At 41.5% G+C, this 18,757-nt stretch overlaps 1 protein-coding gene across 4 annotated transcripts in view; it reads left to right on the top strand.

Moving 5' to 3' along the window:
• LOC112576955 (ATP-dependent DNA helicase Q4-like) overlaps positions 1-18,757 on the top strand; it is a 110,356-nt gene that overhangs the window by 7,085 nt on the left and 84,514 nt on the right. For all 4 annotated transcript variants that reach the window (XM_025259844.1, XM_025259845.1, XM_025259847.1 and 1 more), the window contains 6 exons: positions 34-126; positions 826-962; positions 1,741-2,010; positions 2,258-2,440; positions 2,764-2,887; positions 7,381-7,694. In XM_025259844.1, coding sequence (XP_025115629.1) covers positions 34-126; positions 826-962; positions 1,741-2,010; positions 2,258-2,440; positions 2,764-2,887; positions 7,381-7,694 — 1,121 coding nt within the window. The remainder of the gene's footprint in view (positions 1-33; positions 127-825; positions 963-1,740; positions 2,011-2,257; positions 2,441-2,763; positions 2,888-7,380; positions 7,695-18,757) is intronic.

Consider the following 18,757-nt stretch of genomic DNA (forward strand, 5'->3'; position numbering starts at 1 on the left):
CATTTCTATAAATTCGTTTCTGATATTTTTAAGATGTAGAGGGGCTAATTGAGAAAGGCTTGCAGAAATTTGGCTTCACCTCATTCAGACCAGGACAAAGGGAAACAATCAAGCGCATTTTGAGTGGTGAGGACAATTTTGTTCATGTTTGTAATTCATTTAATTAAATATTGATGTTTACTGTATAATTTTAAAATTATTTGGTTGCTGCATGCATATGATATACTTTTTAGAAGCATTTTCTATATGTACAATGTTAATAATGCAAACACAAATCAGAATTTTGCCAGTATAAATATGTTTTGACCACGAAGAATTAATATCAGCATACAGTTTGGTCAAAGCTATAAATCTGATCCGAATCAAGAAATAGTTTCTTTTTTATGCTATACCAAAAGACTATGCTTCTCCATATATATATATAGCATTAACAATTTTAATAACCTAATGACTAATCTTTAATTATGAGGGTAACTAAATAAGTAAAAGTTATCCCTTTTTCACATATATCCCTTGATCCGTCTAAATAGAAGAAACTGAAACACTATGCTACTACATAAACAAAGGCATTAAGATCATAAGTAAGACAAATAAGAACAGGTACAAAGAGGTTGATGTCTTAAATTTTTTTTAAACTTATGAGTAAGTAATATGTGATACATGTTCAGCTGAAATGAGCTGAATTTTGGCTGAGAAAGTCAGTAATGGTCAAGTTGAGACATACCCACTAAAATATATTCAAATACATTTTTAGATGAGTAGCTTTACATGTTGCTTATAAGAAACACCATAAGCCATTTTAAAGTTACGGTCATTTGCATGCAGGACAGTCAACTATGGTGATCATGTCAACTGGAGGTGGAAAGAGCTTGTGTTATCAGCTGCCTGCTTGCTTGTACAGAGAACAGATGAAGTGTGTAACTCTTGTGGTCTCTCCCCTTGTCTCACTCATGGAAGATCAGGTATATCTTCAGTCTGCCTACTTGGGCCAAACATTTCTGTGCGAAACTATACTTGGAGGACCATAACAAATGGAATCCATTCCAGAGCAGAATGAGAAATAGTTTGCTGTATGAAGGCTTACCAAAGTGTGCTTTGGCAAATTTGGTTTTGTAGTGTTTTCTGTCAAATCTGATTCTTAATCTCAAGAGCATGAAGAATTTTATTTATTTTCTTTGTGAGGGATTAAAACATGCAGGTCACCTAATATTACATGACATTCGAAAGGAAGTACAAACTCGTATTTATTTAACATTCAAGCAAAGGGAAAACAAGTACATCAGCATACACCATTGCTTAGCTTTGTCCGCGCGCGCACACAAACGATCCTTAATATTTCAAAGGGAGATAGGTCATGTAGGGAAAACATTTTCTAAGTAGTCACTTCCCTTTATCAGCTGTTCTTCCATGGTAGGGTATTGAACTGTGGGACTGTAAGTGTTCAGATGCTTCTCCTACATACCTAGTGAGAAGCAAAGCCTTGTTCTGACAGTCATCAGGTGTGCTGAATGAGTTAAAGGGCTAGTCAGGTAATTAAAAAGAAGTGACATGATGCCTTACATGCAACTTGCTTATAAAGTAAATTCAGCTGAGGTAAACATATATATAAAGTAGATGCTTTAATAACACAAGAAAAGGCATATATCTGCCTGGTTGTCTTTTAAATTGAATACAGAGAACCCACATTTTCCAAGTAGTCACTTCCCTTTTTTACATTCTATTGCATTGATATCTCCCCAGATTTCTGGTTTGCCACTGGGAATTAAAGGTGCATGTTTGCACTCTAATATGACACCAACTCAGCGAGAGAGTGTGTTAGCAGAAGTCTGCGATGGCAAGGTGGATTTTCTCCTGGTGTCTCCAGAAGCAGTAGTAGGAGGTGGTAAAGCACAGGGCTCATTTCCAAGCGCAGATAAAATGCCTCCCATTGCATTTGCTTGCATTGATGAAGTGCACTGCTTGTCTGAGTGGTCACACAATTTTCGTCCATCTTACCTGAGACTGTGCAAGGTGTGTTTTTTAAAATGTTTTGGCTGCTAGTATGTTTTGTGAAAATCCTTTTATGTAGCCAAATTGACTTCATCTTTATAAATGTTTCATTTGAACACTTTATGGAGCATTGTCTCCATGGTCTTTGTTTCAAGCCTGGAGTTTGGCATTGATAAACAAGTAATAGTGTTGGAAAGATGCTGAGTGCTTATGTTACAAGAGAATAAAACTCTTTTCTTGTATTGGTTTTTCAAAACACTGATGACAGGTTCTGCGTGAAAAATATGGAGTTAGCTGTTTTCTTGGATTAACAGCCACTGCCAGAAAATCAACTGTCAGAGATGTTGCTCGTCATATTGGCATTTCTGACCTGGAAACTGCAACAATTCGAGGGTCTCCAGTACCGCCAAACCTCTGTCTCTCGGTCTCGAAGGATGGCAATAGAGATGAGGTATTTTATTCCTTTGTGTCTTATATTTCTTCATTTTTAAGGTATGAGCATTTATTTCACATCCTTGTAACAAATATTTTTTGGAAGGGGTAATGTAAGCAGTGTTTTCATTTGAGGTTTCTTATTGAAAAAAAAGGCTTCCTTTTAGGCAATTTAGTTTGAATGGAAAAAAATTCATTGATTAATTTGTGCTCCCTACATACTGCATATGTTCATCTTTAAAGTTATGTAAAATTTTTGATACAAGGAGTGCATGTACAGATTACTTCACTGAGCTGGAAGAAAGAGAGAAAGTCTTAGTTAAATTAGCTTTGCATTTACAGGCATTGGTGAATCTACTACAAGGAAAGCGTTTCTCAGAGTGTGATTCCCTGATCATCTACTGTACCCGCAGAGAGCAGGTGGAACGTGTCGCTACACTGATTCGTACTTCTCTTCAGTTAACGGGTAAGCCACCCACAAAACAATGTGCCATTTGTAACGCTTTTCTACAAAGTGGCCTTTGTTTTTCTATCGTTGGTCACAATAAAGTGCCTGAAAAATGCATTTACATTATAGCAACTTAATTTTACGAATTTGCAGTATGGCGTCTTTGTGTTATCTCTACCTTCACTGATAAATCGAATACCGAAATTCTGGAAAGTCGCTGGGTGGGCGAGGAACTTTTTTTTTTAGCCAGTCAGATACGCTAACCACCAGGCTTATGAGACTCAAGTAAGGGACAACCCGATTCCTCATCCCTTTAAAATGCTTTCGACCTTCAGTGACATCTGAGTTACAAGCTGATGCGCTACTGCATGTAAACAAGAAAACAATAAGTGGAACCGACACCACTTTGTGGTCTTCCTTTAGAGCCAGTCCCTTGGGATGGGACATGTTAAACAAAACCGTCAAGCCTAAACACGCAAATAATCGCAGCGGATTTCATGACTAAAACAGAAATCAAATGAACATCCAATAAAACGAATTTGATACCGCTAAAGAATGTGATGCTGCCTCAGATCACGTTGAATTGGATGAAAAATCACGCTTTGTATAAATTTAGACATTTGTTTAAGCACATCCTTTGAAAGCTTGTTTATTCATCCCTCGACCTCTACCAGCTGCTGACCTGTTATGCTGGTCACCTAGTTTAGTCGTAGCGGGAGATCGGAGGGACCCGCCTAGACCCGGTGGCTAACAAGGCTCGCCACTTAGGCTTCTCTGAGTGGTAGTGAGCAAGTATTGGACGGAACGGCCAGTCTTCTCTTCTCCTTTACCAACCAGTTCTTCCCTCCCCTCCCTGCACATCAACCACCCTCCAAAACACCTTGATGATGAACGATTCTAGACAGTGTCATTCCTGGTTACTTTGTCGAGCTAGATCAGCTTGCTGGGAGAGGTCTGGTGTCCACGGGGGTCACGACCGCGTTTCATACAGTCATGTATCTTGCTTTCCGAATAGGAGATTCCCAGATTCCCATTTCTAAATTTTCTTAGGCATTTGGGTTCAACGTCAGCTCTGGGTTGCTGGTGCTAACCCTTGTTGAGAACATTCTCACATTTAACATCGTCGCCTGGTATGGTCACCTTCTCGTCAAAGACAAAGCAAAGCTAGCCATTCATCCACCAGGCAAATAAAATTATTGGCACATCACAGCTGACTTTTTGACTTGTACCTTCATGCAGTCAGAAAGATGGCATATAACTTCACCTCAGACCAAACACACCCTCTCCATCCCATATTTCAGCTGTTGCCCTCGGGCAGGCGATACAAAGTGCCGCCACGTATGCAGAAAACTGCCTTTATATACATATACTCCTGTTGTATGTGAGGAAAAGAAAATCTTCTATCTTGGACTTCGTTGGACAGACAGTAAAGTTTTATTTGATTAAGGAGATTAAAAAATATATACATATATAGAAAACAGCCGTCCATCTTTGATTTTGGTAGCCTTGTAAAGTGTGATGAAGCGTGAAGGATATGGCCAATGTACAGGAAGCCAAAAGCGTAATTTGACAGTAATATTTGACTACGGATTTGTTTATTGCACCATAGTAAAACATGACATAGTAAAACTCATCATTCATCCCCGTCACCTGCAATGACTGACCATCAGTGAAGGTGGGGCTAGCATGACATCGCGGCTGACAAGTCTCACCGCAAAGGCCTTCCTTGTTGGGTAGTGAGGAGACATGCATAGTGCGGCCAGTCAACTCTTAAAGGCTAACCCGAGTACATTTTTTAAAACTTTACTATGAGGTTATGTTCATTTAAAGAAAAATTCTCAAAATATAAGTATATAATTATGCTTAATTTTCAAGTTATAAGCCTTCAAACATCGGCATTCTCTTAAAATATAAGTTTACTGGTATATTGGAGAGCTCCATTGTGTGTAAGCGGTATTTGTTACAGCCAGTGTGGCTCAGTTTAAGCAAATCTGTGCATGTCTTCGAGACAGATAAAGAAACATCGTCCAGGCTGTCGTATTCAAGAAGTGAGTTTTTGCCCAGAAAATGAAACTGCCCTACAGATTGGAACTTTATTTAGAAGTCGAAGGTGATCAGACCCAAGCTTTGACCGAAGTTTAAAAAAATAATAAGGTCCAAACTGAATTCACTCTGTTAGGAACAGGGGGTTGTTGCCCCTGTCTGTGTTAGTCAGGGGTTATTGCCCTTAACAGTATCGGAGAGTGTTTTTGGTTGAGTCGTGTTTAGCGTCAGAACACGACGTCATTTTATGACGTAGTTTAGATTGTGCGGGGAGTGAAAAATTTTTGGAAGAAGCAGACGACGGGAGACGAGAGATAGAAAGGACAGGCGAGAAAGTGGTCTGACTGTACGTGTGAATACAGGGACCGGTAATAAGTAAATTAGTTGCTTGCCGAGTCAAGGAACTACGAAGGGACTCATTTGGAGTGTGGAATCCCAACGTAACCGCCGGAGAGGTGATGAGAAGCGGACGGAGAAGATTTTTGGAGAGAGAGAGGACGGACGGAAAACTGAGGAGCTGTCTGACTGTACGTGTGGATACAGAGACGGTTGGGAGAAAGGACGAGTAGCCGACAGAGTGAACGGATTGTCCGTTTTGGGAAACTTGTGTATGTGCAATTCAAGGAGGATTTCATTTTGGGTGTGAGTAACTAAGACTAACGATTTATTCAAAACATACGACAGTTTGGAGTTACAAGTCGCTGTGTGGAAGACCTACGGACTTTGTATATATTTAGTTAATGTTGATTGATATAAAGTTATGTTGCCCACGACAAATCTAGGTGATTTGTGAGTGAAAGAACACGCAAGGGGACGCGTGCGTGTAGTGAGTGAAAGTGTGATCTAAAACAGCGTTCCTGACATTCACTCAACTGGTAAGTAAATCTTCTACAGATCATAATGTAATGGACAACAATCTCGGATATTGCAATAGGTGTTGTATTATTACTGATTCTCTCTACGTGGGCGCATTGAGCTAAATTTTCCATGTGACTTCTGATAACGACTTTTTTGTCATTAAAAATTAAATAACATAAAAATTTGGTACATATTTATCAATGTAAAAACTTATTTCCTCCTCCTTTAGCTGCATGTCAAATTTACTCGCACGTGTTCTTGATTAAGCTTTTATACGTTTGTCACCCTCAGTTCTTGTGTAGCTGTTTCGAGCTCGCACATTAATGGTGCCTTAACACTGTCAGTTTTTTGGCATTATACTAGATAAAGCTACAACTGATGGTGGTGTGTTTTTGACAGCAAATTGTTGGGCATAGAATATATTTGATCGAATTTTTCTCTAGACTGGAAGATAACCTATCCATGAAATTATCTAAGTATTTTGTGTTTGAGTCGTAATTCAATAAGTCACGTTATCTGTGTCATGTGCTGGGAGTTAGGTTACATTTTTATTTTTCGATTTTTCACCCACCAATGCAGAAACAGTAAGGAGAAACAAAATCATCAGATATTTACGGTTAACAGTTGCTTAGAATTTAGCTTTATTTCTTTTTTTTTTTTTCCTATAGACAGCTCGAGAGAGAATGTTTGTACGAGTACTCAAGTTTGCTGGAGCAAGATTTGGATAGAAATGTTAGACGACATACCACAGTCGAAAAAAAAAACCCTAGAACAGGCGTTTCCTACTCTTTGCCATCTAGAAGGGTTTGGTTTCTTAAGATCCGTTGATCACGCCAACGCCTCTTCTGTTTTCCAGTTAATGAGCTTTCTTCTTCAATGACGTCACCCCTTCTCCACCATAAGAAAATGTTACAAAGTTTGCAACATTAATCCATCGAATTAGGCTGTTGGGATGATGGAAGCAAAAAGAAGCATTTTCGATTCATCAAACATCTTTTTTGTTTATTTAACAGATTAAATCCCTTGGACCAAACCGCGTGTTTGGCTCATCGCTAGCATTGTAATCGATTGCCCTATTGTTTGTCTTTTTGACTCTTTCTACGACTTTTCGCTTCGCCTCTGATTCTGTTACATTGAAACAGTTTTGGTTTTTAATTATTTACTGTCCTGTGCGCACACAGCGACACAAATGTAGAATCGTTTTTGTGGGCGACTGATTGGGTGTGTGTGTGCTTGTGCATTAAGCACTCATCAATCTGGAGGAATTCATTGTCGTGCCCTCTATTGTCACCATTCTTCATTCCCTTAGCATTTTTTTCTTTTACAAACAATACAGCAGCCTTCATCTTTATCCCTTTACAGACAAAATGCTTCGTTTTACTTCAAAGTGGATTAGCGACCAGAACGTTCCAGAATATACCTGTAGCTGCAGTGAGCTACTCTGCACATTTCAGTGCTTCAGTGGAAATTTTAGGAATGTTTTCACAAGATGCACAGCTGATCTTTGAGCATTTGTGTTGTTTAACATCACTAACAATTATCTGATTTCGTGGTTGTAGCTAAACACTGCCACCCTTTACCCTCGATCTAACCAGCGCTACAATCCGCAGGTTCGATCCGCAGAGGCAAGGGGAGGAAGAGCAAGACCAGCGACCTGGCCTCACCGTCCGGCAAGTGGACCGTGGAAACTTACCACGCGGGGCTTACACCCCCACAGCGCCGAAGGATCCAGAAGGACTTCATGAGCGGCAGCGTAAACGTGGTGGTTGCCACGGTGGCCTTCGGCATGGGGCTGGACAAGGCGGATGTGCGGGCGATCGTCCACTACAACATGCCGAAGAGCTTCGAGAACTACGTGCAAGAGATCGGCCGTGCAGGCAGAGACGGGGAAATCTCCCACTGCCACCTGTTTCTGGATCCACAGGTAAGTGGCGCTAACTGGGCAGCGGTTTGGTTCTAGATTACTATCGCTGGCCAAACTGTTTTATGTGAGAGTAAAGAACATGTGAGGTGTGCTTTTTAGAAGGGAAGGGAAATTTCTTGGAGTGTTTTATGAAGAGAGAGAGAGAGAGGGCTTCCTTGGAGCATTTACTGTTAGAGAAATATGTTCTCGATGTTTTATGCATAAGAAGACAGCATTAGTGGAGTGTTTATGTAGGAGGAGGGTTTTAACTGGAGTTATCTCGTCTTTAAAGGAAAACTATTGACATCTGCTCAGCTAGCGGCTATCTTTGGCCACAGAAAGTCAGCTTCTTTCATCTCGGGTCCGTTTCTGAAGCGAGTCGTTGAAGCCGCCACCCTCCACCACTCTTTCTCTGCTCTCCCCCCAAAGTAGATGATTGTTTCAGTAAGCCTGATTTTTCTCTCTGTTGTTCATCTTATAAGTGGCGAGGATTTTCGTCACCAAGGACAATCTCGGAAAAGTATCGTTGCTCTTTGAGGGAGTACTTGAGTAGAATATAGTTTATTACCAAAAATCCGGAATGTTATTACAGAATACGTCGTTCATTTTCACTCCAGCCTTGAAGACGGTCACATTCAGAGACACGAGGAATTGGTTGATGGCTAAGGCGTCTGTGACGTCTGTCACACACTGTCAGGCAATGATATCTGTCTCAAATTTACAGACACATTTCTGATGGGTTCTGTCAGAATGTCAGGTAATCTGAGACACATGCCTAACGATGTCAAGCTGCTAGCGGAAATATCCTCTCGGATCTGACGGAGCAGTTGTTATTGCCCTTGTCTAACACATGGCTGCTTAAGAGATAGCGCAGGAGTTCCTCCACGAACCATCGCCACGCGTCTCAAAGCGGAGTATGTAGGAGGGACGCTACCCTATTACTGAGCTAGAAGTTCGGGCGCACAGCCATATTCTCATGTCACATCTTTTACGTGCCTTTTCAGTCTAGTTCAGTGGTTTTTAACCGGGGTTCGATCGAACCCTAAGGGTTCGGTGAGTGGGTCTCAGGGGTTCGGCGGAGCCTCCGCCACGGAGGTCAAGACACACCCGCAATTCGTGATGACACTAAAGAAGGGTTCGGTGAATGGGCATATGAAACTTGTGGTTCGGTACCTCAAACAAGGTTAAGAACCACTGGTCTAGTTAGAGCAACGGCCTGGCATCCCAAAGGCTCGCCCACTAGCAGATATGACAGGGCCCCAATACCAACATCCTTCTCCCCACTCCCCCAGCCGTACGCATGCACGTGTGCGCGCAATTGCTGTTGTGCGGAAGTTGTCAGCTCCTCGAGCCGTAACAAAATCTAACATAGGTCTGTTGATAAGGTCTGCTCATCAGGGGCAGTAATCGTGAATGAGAAGAATGTCCACACCCTCCCTCTCTACGCAGTCCCTATAGCGCTGACAAACTCTCTGTAGTCATAGCAATGAGCCGTACTCACTACTAGGATTCCTATCAACCGACCTGTTCAAGTCCTCGGATGTTTCAAATTACAAGCCAACCCTGGGGTTCTTCTTCATAAATACAGCGCGTAGATAATAGTAATGTTGATTTCTTTTTATTTTGCTGTGATAAAATACTCTCTCAAATTAGATGTCCATTTTTTGTTCTGCGCAAAAAGAAGTATGGCGCAGCATTACTTTATCTGGAACTACAGGTAACAGAACGCAGAAGCTACTGCCCCAGTACAACATACACGTACCAAACGTGACCTATGACATTTGCATAAGTGGAACAAACATTTCCGCTAAATGTAGTGGGGATTGGATAAACGATGTGGATGTGATCAATGATCACGCACAGACTTTCAAATTCTTTCTCACTGTATTGTTTGCTTTATTTATAATTAAACTCGTGTTGTAGACAATATTTAGATGACGAGGACGCTAAAGTCATGGTGTGCACTAATTAGATCATTAGGGTATTGAGCTCGTGTTGTGCACTATTCGTAGACTAAGAGGACATTGAACTCGTCTTGTGGATCTTGATACTGAACTCGGGCTCCAAAGCGGGCCGCTGATTGATCAGACCTATCAGACACGCGCAAGACTGCTTTTTAGTTAGACATTCGCCGCTGGCATTCTGACATCTTGCCTTGGGAACACGAGCTGGTCGCGTGCACGCAAGCCACTGTATGACGTCAGGATCGCAGAACCAATCAAGCCTCGTGTTGTTTTGAATCACGGGCACTTTGACAGCTGTGTGACCGAGGACCACAGCAACAGCCGAACACCAACGCACAGTAGATGAACGTTAGTCAGATTGTGTCGGAGGCAGCAACTATATTTTCCCCACAAAGTCTGGACACACATGCACAGACCATCTTTGAGCTGGTACTTTTGTGATGAGCATACCGATCTTAGCGTAGTGGGTAATGCGATCGGGTTTTAATTCAAAAGTTGCGGAGTCCATTTATAATAGATACTTGTCTTTTGTCTACACTTGTTTTTTTTTTAAATACTTGTGATGGAGAACAAGCGCGTTGTGTACGTGTGTATCTTTGCCATATCGTCACATGCATCATAAAATATTGTCACATTTACATATTACACAATATGTGTCCATTTGATGGAGAAGTGAAATATTTCTTTTCCACTTGTATTATCTAGTATGGTAAAAAACATCAACATCAATAAAAAACAGTGCTAAAATTGTGGTCTTCATTCTTGATGTTGATAAACGGATTTAGTTATTAGTTTTCATTCATAAATAACTGTTTCACTAATATTTGATAACATGCAATAGCAAAGTAGCAGCTGTCCCATGTCTAGTTTGTTATAAAATGTTTCCATAGTGGAACCATCTGACTCCAAATACTCCTTTTCAGACACCGGAGCCAAATTTTTTGTCTTTAGACCCATTACGAACACCGCCAACCCCCTTGGCAAATATTATTTACGTGATTTGTATTGCTCTAAGAACTACGCTCATTTCTGGGCGATGGGTAATATATGCAGTGTAATTAAAAATTTACTTATCAATATGCGCATCTGGTACTTCTGGTTGCGACACCTTTTTTGAAGTGCAAATGCTACCACTTTATGGACATTGAGCAATTTCTAGCAAAAGACTAATAATAATAATAGTAATAAAAACTAACAGCGAAGCAGATGTGTAGCCTAGTATGCTCTTAGCGATGCTAAGGGGAAAAAAAAACACCGGTAAAAAGTGTTGACTCGAACAGCTATCTTCCCCTCCGCTGCCTCCTCCTCCTCTATGCATGGTGTGTGAAGGAATATTATCTGTTTGTTTGCTTCGTAATTATGCTGAATGATTCGTCACAATTTTTCTGTCATTAAAGGCACGTCTGAGTTGCTTCACAGCATGTATATTGACATTTTGCGATGGGAAAAATATCAGCAACTGTGATTGTGCAAGTGTCTGACACTTAAAATCTGCGGGAGTCCGCTGACTGCATGCAAAATGCTAGTCATTCACGAAATTCTCCTCTGAGCTGCTGACATTTTAACGGAAATCGGTTTATCACTACTTTAGGACAAAACTATTTTTTTTAAAAACCCACGTCGATCGACCTAGATTCCAACTCTCAGGAGCTCTTCAAGCTTATGCTTAATGAGACTTTGCTGTTGTTATCTCACATAAATGTGGTCTTAAAGCCTTTCAAATTGATATTTAATATTTTGTATTTTTTTTGTGAGCAGAATAGAGATTTCCGCTCAGATTTTGGAAACTAATACATAAAGCCGTATAATGAGTGTTAACTAATAAATTAATATATTGTAATGAATCTTAATTAACATTTTATGATGAATCTTAGCTAAAATAACGAATTAAACGAAATTCTCTTGTGAAGCGCATCGAACTCGCATCCGTGTGGGAAAATGCGCTATACAAATCCTGTTGTTGTTGTCTTTGTTGTTGAAATACCGAAAATGATCTTGCTGACAGGTTAGCATTTAAGTTCAAGTAACATCGTTATACTGGTCACGAGAACTTGTCGTGATTAACACCTGACCATACCTGTCAGCGAACTTGAAAAATTCCTCTTGAGCCTCGCATAATGGTGACTCATAAAAACGTATAAAATAAATACATGTACTTCTCCCGCTGAATTTTTGCCTCAGTATCTTTAATCCCATCTTCTCTTTTTCTTGTGGAAGCCTCACTTTTTAATCATCACTTGCCTCTGCCGGTCTCGCTGCAATTCCAAGCGAGCTGAGAAAAGAGCACACAGTTCTTGCTTCAGCTCTTGTGCGGTTGCTGCTACTTACCCTAAGTAGAAATCCTGGTTTCAAATCTTCAAGCAAATACTGTTTACATGCCTTACATTATTTTTGACCTCTGTTGTTATGACACGTTCCTGTTTTTTTGTGCCATACGGACCGGGGCGTACAACTTTTTCCCATGGCCTCGAAGTACATTTTACCAGCAGTCTTGGAGAAGTAGATGGTTATAGATATTTGAACGGGAGCCATGGCAGCTATAGACAGTTTTTTTTGTTTTGTCTACTAGTGTTTTGTGGAGAATGTTTGGTCATTTTAAAAAGTAGCAGTACTGGGCATGTCAGGTGTAAGATGTGGTTACACTTTACCTTCACAAATGCTATGTTTCTCTCTTTTTTTTTTTTTTTTTTTTTGTGTCTCACCATCCTGTTTTTTTCCTCCCGGCGATTGTACTTATGTATGTGCGAGCTGTGGTGCGTGTTGGGCTTTCCAAAGTTTTCAAATGCTAAACTTGTTTCCTTGCCAGACCATTTGGAGCAACTGTAGAAGAATGATGCACATTACTGAAGCCCTAGTGGTCGATAGAGGGTGTCGCCGAAGATAGTCGGAGGATATTGGGGACGGGGTTAATGTCGGCAACTAAATACAGTTTTAGCTAGAGAGAGCTTCCTCCATTTCAAATCCCTTTCTGAAGAAAGAAATAAAAAGTCCTCCCAAAAAGTGGCAGTTAACTAAGTGGTTCTGAGACAGTTGTGTAATTTGCTGGTGCAGTTTGTGCTATGAAGGCTTTAGAAGGAATATCGTCAAAGAACTAAGTCTAAAATCTCAAGAACACTGGAGTATTTTGGAAAAGAAAATCATTATAAAAAAATGGAAGACAGGTCTGGGTATTTTTCGCAGTTTTCTTTCTGACATTGAGTAGGATTGGGGGAAGAAATCAACGGCGAACATCGTTTTTGCTGACCTTGGTTTACCGTTCTTGTTGGCTTCCCACATGCGAGAGGTCATAACAGGATCCAGAGGGAGTGCACTGTGTAGGCAGCTTCATTCGTGGAGTCTTCAGATGGGTTCGTCTGCAAGATTTTAACGAGGCAGTGCAAAGCAATAAGATAAGCGAAGTCTCCATTTTGGAGATTGATTACTTTATCTAGTGTGGGACTTGTTTGTGAAAGATCGTTTGTGCACTGGTGTGCTGAAAAACAGCAGCTGCCTATGAAAAAGTGATTTTTTGGAATGTAACATCTGGAGTATAAAGCGTTCTTTTCATTTGATTTTCGAATTCTTGAGTTTTAATTAATTAGTGTTTTATGTATGGATATTAGCACGCGTGTGTGTGCATGCATGCGTGTACGTAGAAATGTGTTGGCCAGACTTCTGACTCAGGCTCCTGCGTCTCATGTGGAAACCTTAAAAGGGAAGTAACAATCGCCACAACTAGGGTCTAGGCGGCTTGTTGACAAGCCTGAGACTCCTTATGCAAGAAAAGGGGGAGGGTATGTGCCATCGTAGAGCTGCTGAAGACAGCCTTAAGTGGTTACAGCCTGCCAAGCGCGAATAGCCGGCCGGTAGAGGCGTCAATGATGTCCAGTAGTGACACCTCAGGGGTCTCCCACACCAGTCTGCCTGAATCTAGGAGGTTTACACGGGGATGGGGGATTAGACACCTGTCCACCACGGGGCGGGGCAGAGGGTCAGTATGGGTGGCCTCTCTTTTGTCGGTGTTGGCTACTTGATGATTGAATGGTGAATGAGTTGACCAATTGCATCCCTCGTTGTATGTCTGTGCGAATGTAGGAAACAAACTAGCGAAGCGAGAACCTTGCAAAACACTTCTGGGCACGACCTCAGCGTGAACGGATCAACTTGTCAGCAGTCGAAACGACTTCAGCTTTTTAACGCCATCTTCATTTTTACCTCGAGACCGAATCTCAAGCCAAGAGGGCAAGACTCCGGGGGGGGGGGATTGGTGTTTTACGCAGTGTCAGCAGCTAAGGCTATATTACGGCAAGCAGCCAGCCCTGGAAACAGATGCCACGTGCAGAGAAAGATCAGCGTGCCCGAGACGAGAAATGAACTCAGGGCAGCCAACCTTCACTGTATTGGTGACAGGCGCTAACAGCGCTAACCGTTGCGCCACCGGACCGCTGGCAAGACTCCGGAGGAAGGACGCTGGTTAGAGAACCTTGAAGAATGATGCGAGTCAGTGACGAGGAACTGTCAGGACTGCCTGCTGTCACCGTGGAAATCAAAGGACTGCGTGACCAGGACTTGCACTACCTGTGAGACGTAGACGTTCGAGGCCAAAGCAGCCAGGAGTGGTCGTTCTCAAAATATAAGAACAACTGCTGGATTCGCCGCACTCCAAGAACCGGAGAACTTAGCGTGAAGGTGGTGCTTGTCCGGCTGCTGTACGTGACATTGCAGTCGTATATATCATGTGTATGACCCCGGACTGGGACTGGCTGGACATAGAGCAGTTATCGCTCTCTGACGTGGTTGGCAGATTGAATGGGAAGAGACGACGAACAGTCGGACGAAAACTTTCGAGGAAAATTCATCTGCGTGCCGTGACTACTGTTCTCCACCTAATCATAATCGTGGACCCACAAATACAAAAACATCTATAACAACAGAGCTAAGTTGATGCGCGTATGCATGTGAGAGTCAATGGTAGCTTTAACAAGAATTAACAGCACTGTAAGAGTGGAAGTACGTTTTGCGCGGATAGTACTAGGGCACCTTCTAGACGAGTCATTTGATTGTATGTATATATTTTCATGGGTTTTTTAATGTTAAATAAATCTTTTTATCATCGTGCATTAAATCGCACGTCGTTGAGTTTTGTGTTCGGGGAACAGCAGGGGTTCGGGCAAATGAGCCGTGTAGTGTAACTATACGATCGACATGTGATTATTATTCGCTTCCCTCCAAGTTTATGTTGATGTGGGCAGCAAGAATTAAAGTTAGCTATCGCCCACGTGCCGGTTCTCCGGGGCCAGTTGAACGTTTTGGCATAAAACTCGTGAACACTGCAACTTCGGTTGAGCGAATTCCAGGACTAGTGCGACATGCCAGGCACATCTGCGAATGCGCTGTGGCTGATCTTGCTGGTGTCTGTGTTTGTCATTTTAGCCAAACTTGCCAAGTCTATTACTTTTCTAAAAGCGCCAGCTGTTGTGCACCTTTATTATCTATCCTTTGAGTCTCAGTTAAAAACATTGTGCATCGTGGTATTTGAAGGCATAGATGTGTGTGTTGGGGTCGGCGATGGGGAATGTTTTGGTGTATGTTTTTTGCCGAGCCTGATTTATGTATATTTGAAAATTCATCTGCTATGCAAGTTTTGGCATGGTAATGCAAATTGGACTCGTCTGCCTTGAGTGCGAAATTATTTGAAAGTGACTAAACTTGTAAAGATTATCTCCCCTCCTTCTCGAAGTCCATTCGAATATAATTTTATGTCTGGATCAATGTTTTGCAAAAGTTGGTTTTAGTGCGCACATAGAAACATTTATACAGTCTTTTTGATATGTGGATGGACAGTGTCTTGAATGCCTTTCTTCCGGAGGGAAGAACAGTGTGCAGCGGTTTTTTTTTCTATGATAGAAATAACTGTCAGGATCTTGACGTCTTTCCTAACAAGCATAAGCGGCCTTCTGATTTGACAGACGAGGGCGCCTTCCCTTGAATTCCAGTGGGGCAGACTCCCTGCTTTAGTAAAATTAAAGCCTCCAGCGGTAGCATACACCCACTGAGAACTGTGCACAACAGCGTAGGACAGGAGCACCCTTTTGAGGATGTCGACAAGAGTGCAGGCTTGCACGAATAAGATTCACGCTTATTTGTTTTGTTTTGTTTTTTCTCAGCACGAAAACAGCAACACAAATAGTATCAAGAGCACCGTATTTATAGAAACGTGGATGGGCTTGCACAATCCAGTCAGCGAGCCTCAATGAATTTTCCACTTCAGTTCCAGAATTGCTTGCATCAGATCCACCTGAATACAATCACACGGGGGTAAAGTGGGGGACAAAATTGTTAAAAATCTTCATTTTGTGAATCCTCTTTCAAGACAGCTATAGTCTGTCGTGAGCCGGCTGTCCACTGCACCGTTATATATTCCCATCGTTTCTTCCTACAAAGTAACATTTATTTAAAAAAAAAAAAAAAACTTGCCTTCTTCCATAAGTACATTACTGTGATCTTTGCATATTACGAAGGTGCGGAGAAAAGAAAGTCGATAAAAAGTTTCACGTTTCAAATGATTTTTATTGTCAGTGTTTTATGCTTTCAATACCTTTGTGAACCGTGTCTTTCACGTAACATTCGAGAAGGCGGAGTATATATCAGGAATAAACACTGTTCCTGTGCTAATGTGTTTTTCCCTTTATAGATGGGCTGCATCTTTCAATAGAAACTGTGTTATAAAGGACATCCGTAAAAAATACCGCTCGTCACAGCCACGTTGTCTTTGGTATTCTCCTATTTTTTCGTGTCTTTAATTCAAAACACTGCCAAGCATTCTTCCAATCTCGCAGTAAGCGAAAGTGAAAACTTAAAATGCTTTTAGATAACAGATTACAAAGACAGGACGCTTGTCCGATCATCTTGTTGAATTATTTCTTTGCAGTGCATACACGTATTTCAAGCAAGAATGTTAAATAATGGTGCATTGAAAGAAAATAAAAAGTTTTTCTTTCATGGCTTGTTGAAACATGATTGCTTTAATGCTTGCTGTGCCTGTCTTTTGATAATAGTGTGGTCGTCCCTAGAGACACGTATGATTAAAGTGGCGACGAGGGGAGAGGCTTTAGCAAAAGTAAGCTTAAGTAGAGAGAAATGGAGTGAGGACGAGAAGAAAGTATTGAGCGAGCCACTTAGATGGTATGAAGGGGTGAGAGAACAAAATAAATTGTTAAACACATCATTCAAACAAACATAAGACAAATACAGCTAGCGACAACATTTTTTCATCAACAGACATGGCATTTATCTCATCGGTTTATCTCAATTAGCCATTTCATTAAGCAGCAGTGATTTACAGCTTTGCAGGCTCGTACTTTTTTAATTTGCTTGAGCGAAAACAGGAAGCGGCCACATGGCATGCGAGGAATGCAGGGAATACTCCAGTACTCTCTGGTCCTTATACTTGCATCCACAGACTCACGTACAGACTGTCCATGGTTGCACCGGTGCGATTGTAAGGCATTTTGAGCTCGAGAACCCTATGCCATGAGCTTTTATGAAAGTTCATGATATAGGGTTGTTGAGCTAAAAGCTGGTACAATTTAAAGAATATTGATGAAGGATGTATGTACTGTCATCTTGAGGGGTCTGTTTTGTACCATACAACAGGCACTTCTGTAGAGTTCTCTTACACAGGTGTCAGTGTTCTTGCAGCAACCAGGGAGAGGCGATGGGCACTGACATCACAAAATGTTGGTTGGGAGAAAAGTGCGGTCTCCGACACCTTAGTCCCCAACCACCAGCTGTCTCTTAGCAGCTTTATGGTGTCCCTAGTCACACTTGCCACAGTCCTTCATCATGGTAATCATTTCTGCTGTTGTCACCGCGGTTTCACCATGTTGCATGTGTTTACTCTAGTCATGCGTGACAACAACCACCATTCTGTGCCACGTGTTTCCACTCGTTGCCCCTTCTTCAGCCGTGTTGTCGACTGCATTCATCCGCTTCATATTTGTTTTGGCAAATGCGCCGATGTTTATGCTCGGGCACTTACCGCCATCAAAACAAATTACGTTGTGTATGTTGTGTTGGCTGACAAACATAAAAATGCACAGCAGAGAAGAAATTAACATTTTTTTTCGTGTTTCAAGATGAAATTGATATATAAACAAGCGACTGTAATTTAGGCGCTCGAGTTAGGAACTGTACTTTAGATGTTTTCCTCATTCATATTTTTGTTTTGAAATTATATATAAGTATTCATAAACATCATCAACGCTATCATCTTCATCATCGTTAACTGTGTTATAGATTAAGGATTTTATACAACATATCTTCTAGAGGAATGGGGGAAAAAAAAAGAAAAATAGCTAACAAACACGACATCAGAACATTTTTGTCTGGATGTGCAAAAAGAAAATGGCGAAGTGAATTCCAGCCAGAGTTTTCGGCGGCGAGAATCTGACAGGGAATGCAAAGAGGACCTAGCGGGTTTCCCCACCTCTTTTCCTCAACCGCCCACACCCCGTACCCCGCCCCGTTGGTAAAGAAAAAGAGGCTGACTTAATTTTGCCATAGCAATGATAGCGTGCAGACAGGAGAACTACTGCAAACTCAGGAGTGAATTTAAATCGCCCAATTACAAAACCAGTCTTTCATAGCTATGTTCAGAGCTCGTGACATAAATTTTGTAAAATCTCATTGTTTGGGAGTGACAGATTGAACGAAGTATGAGAATCCGCGCTGGCTATAGCTGAAATTCCTAGTGTCGTTATATTGCTGTGGATATGTCTAGTCTTTGGACAAGTAGGGAGAAATGTTTGACCACGCTTGGCAAATTTTTCACCTGCCGGGTATATTAAATTGGAAAAAAAAATTGGTCAAACCTTTTGCTGTATTTGTCCTGTTAAAATCCTTTATTAGTATTCTGTGCCAGATGCTGCTTGAGATTACGCAAGAGCAGCTACCTGAAGCAAAACACGCGTGTGGTCAGTGTAGCGTGCTAAATTACACCTAGGACACTCACTCACCCATGCATTGATGCACTTTGTACCAGAGCACCCGCAAGTCACATGTACACAAAGCCACGACATCTGTGGCCTCATTATTCCTGAGCGCCTCATATCTGTTTCCGACGTCGACAGCCGTGTCACT

Source organism: Pomacea canaliculata, linkage group LG12, assembly GCF_003073045.1.
Source record: "Pomacea canaliculata isolate SZHN2017 linkage group LG12, ASM307304v1, whole genome shotgun sequence".
NCBI lineage: Eukaryota > Metazoa > Mollusca > Gastropoda > Architaenioglossa > Ampullariidae > Pomacea > Pomacea canaliculata.